The sequence below is a fragment of the Poecilia reticulata genome, linkage group LG4 (genome assembly GCF_000633615.1).
Source record: "Poecilia reticulata strain Guanapo linkage group LG4, Guppy_female_1.0+MT, whole genome shotgun sequence".
NCBI classification, from domain to species: domain Eukaryota; kingdom Metazoa; phylum Chordata; class Actinopteri; order Cyprinodontiformes; family Poeciliidae; genus Poecilia; species Poecilia reticulata.
In genome coordinates, this window is record NC_024334.1 from 12,567,019 (window position 1) to 12,569,907 (window position 2,889).

At 35.0% G+C, this 2,889-nt stretch overlaps 1 protein-coding gene across 1 annotated transcript in view; it reads right to left on the reverse strand.

Annotated features, from left to right (window-relative positions):
* Nucleotides 1-2,889, reverse strand: part of LOC103463494 (uncharacterized) — a 14,512-nt gene that overhangs the window by 1,855 nt on the left and 9,768 nt on the right. Inside the window, exons 9-12 of the mRNA XM_017304263.1 lie at nucleotides 1,915-1,998; nucleotides 1,184-1,411; nucleotides 394-507; nucleotides 87-224 (exon numbers count right to left, since the gene is read on the reverse strand). Of these exons, the coding sequence (XP_017159752.1) occupies nucleotides 87-224; nucleotides 394-507; nucleotides 1,184-1,411; nucleotides 1,915-1,998 (564 nt within the window). The remainder of the gene's footprint in view (nucleotides 1-86; nucleotides 225-393; nucleotides 508-1,183; nucleotides 1,412-1,914; nucleotides 1,999-2,889) is intronic.

The window sequence follows — 2,889 nt, forward strand, 5'->3', positions numbered from 1 at the left end:
AAAAAACTCAGGCACCTGTTATTGTTCTTCAACCCAAAACTATGTTTGGATTATAGTTATTTTATGTCCAAGAAACATCAGCTCACCACAGTTGATGTTGAGCTGGACAGCTGGAGTTTTCTTGTTGATGGACACGTTGTTGTTTTTGATCAGACCCGTGCAGCTGTAATCTGTAAACGGCTCCAAATTAGAGAGCTGAATGGAGTCTCCGACTTTTCCACTTTCTGAGAAAAGACAGACTTTATTTCATATCTATTAGTATGTTTGCTTTACGCTCCAAATTTAGAGACGTTCAGAAGAGATTTACAAAGAACACAAGTGCTATTATAATCATCCATATGCACATATTTCTATGTTTCTRATCACATCTCTTCTTCTAGGTGTTTCACTCACCTGAGCAGGTGAACTCAATGCTGAGGTTCTTACAGTTTGGAGGCCGTTTTGTTTCTATTTCTGCAGGAAGGCGGTTGTGTTGAGTCTGATTCATCTCATTTGGATTTATGTAATCTAGAAAAAGAAACAAAYATAATTYTAATCCAACCATTTTGGTTTTTAGAAAGGGTTTCCAAACTGCAGTCCGGGGGCCATTTGTGGCCTCCGGACTGCTTGTGTGTGGCCCCGACTGCCTGATGCAAATTTGGCCCAAAAGCAGAGGTGATTGATTCAGATGGAGAATTCTGTTTTTTAATCAAATTTAATCTACTTATAAAATACTAATTAAGTATTCATCTTTGAAATGAAATTAAAGGCTGTTTACATTTTATTTAATTTCAAAATGAATAAAACCACATCTTCCCAMMGACCTTCAMGMACCAAAATCTGCTGTTTTATTTATTTGRTTAAAATGATCAAAATGTAAGATAACATTAGCCCAAATACTGTTTTTTTATTGCAGATAACAGGCTAATCTTTAMATTTATTTGATCAGYTGGTAGTAGAGTAATTTGCATGACCAAACACGRATCGTGCAAAACTSTTTTTAAGTTTTGGGTCTACAACAWTTTACACATCTCCTAAAGGATATCTGTTTGTTTTCTGTTTTATTTTATCACAACTGCARRCTYAAAATAAATACAATATAACAATATMATTGTTACAAAATATTTTTGGATTTTTRATAACAATAAAGTCACCTAATAAAGTCACCTAATTCTAAAGAAATAATCTGATCTTTCGTACGTACCAGCAGGAATGTATCGGGTCAGGTTAAAGGAGGAGTTGTTGCAGTTTTCTTGGTAGAAACTGACAGTGAAGTCTGAGCAGATGTCGCCTTCAGCCAGTTTGAAACCAAAGGTCCCGTTTCTGAACYGTTCGGTTTGGTTTGGTGCAGAAACCGAGGAGTTGATGTTCCAGCCGCTGTGGTAGCAGACGTATCCTGGGCTGCAGGGGCTGTTTGTGACGTCTTGTTCATCTGAAGCACATCAGTCATGTTTCTCAGTGTTGCACGCAAAATAAAGTAAAGTAATACTATAGGACTTGCAGGAGTTTTTGTACTTACTCATATTGAGTGTTCTTGCTTTTCCTCCANGTTTCTGAACCGTTCGGTTTGGTTTGGTGCAGAAACCGAGGAGTTGATGTTCCAGCCGCTGTGGTAGCAGACGTATCCTGGGCTGCAGGGGCTGTTTGTGACGTCTTGTTCATCTGAAGCACATCAGTCATGTTTCTCAGTGTTGCACGCAAAATAAAGTAAAGTAATACTATAGGACTTGCAGGAGTTTTTGTACTTACTCATATTGAGTGTTCTTGCTTTTCCTCCAGAGCCGCTGCAGGATATTTCTGCACCGTTGGTGTCAAGCATCGTGACCTTAAGCTCGTATTYAGTGCAGGGCTTCAGATGTTGGATTTCATGCGTTGGGTTTTTACTAGATGAAGAAATGTTGACGATCTTTTCARTTGTTGGACTTCCTTCCTCACCAACGCTTATCGTGTAGCGACCAGTGGGGAAACTGGTCATTTTAAACTGGAATCCAAACCGGATCGCCCTGACACTGTAGGAACCTGCTCAGCAAATCARAAAGAAATCCAATTTAGTTTAAAGAGGGAGACACAAAAATGTGTCTTTCCTATAAGATGTATTTCAAAATCAATAGAGGAAAAAATWGTAAAACCAGTTTAATACAAAAATTGGTTAAAAAGCTCAAAATGTTTAGTGTTTTAATCAAATACTCACACTGTGGAGGCGCAGCGCTTGGCTCAGCTGTGGGAAAAGGAGGAAAAACATGAAATGTTTTTAAATAACTTTGTCATATTTTCTTGGGTCATTTCTCTCTAACATTTATCACCTAAACTCAACACTAAGTTCATGTTTATTTGCCTGAATCTGAATATGTTAGTTCCCATTTAAAATAAAAAAAAAGAATAATTTAATTTAATCTTTATTTTATTGGAATATCCTGAAGATAAAACCTGTTTTTGAGGAGACCTGATGTTCAATATATAGAATATTAACTAAAATATTCAGACAATTGAAACAATATTAAATTAACCWACAAATTAAATAAAAACCTACTAGAATAGAACATTAAGACTTAAGAAAGTAATTTAAGTAGGATTTAAGAAAAACACCCATACTTCATTTTAATAGTTCTAAAAAWTACAATCTGGTTCAAAATGGACACCTTTTAATAAAGCAAGAAAATATATTTTAGAAAATGTTATATATTATTTTTAAATCATATGCTATCTCAATTGATTATTTTGCTTATTTTGATATATTTATTTCTTATTTTACTGAGTTCAGCAGATGTATTAAATAAATTWAAAAAATACTATTATTAGCAAAAGTGAAAACCTTTTAGCAAAACTATACATTTTAGTTTGTTTTTACAACTTTGTATCTGTTCATTACAGGAAAACTAACCGTTATTGTGCCAGGTGTGTGCTGTTGTA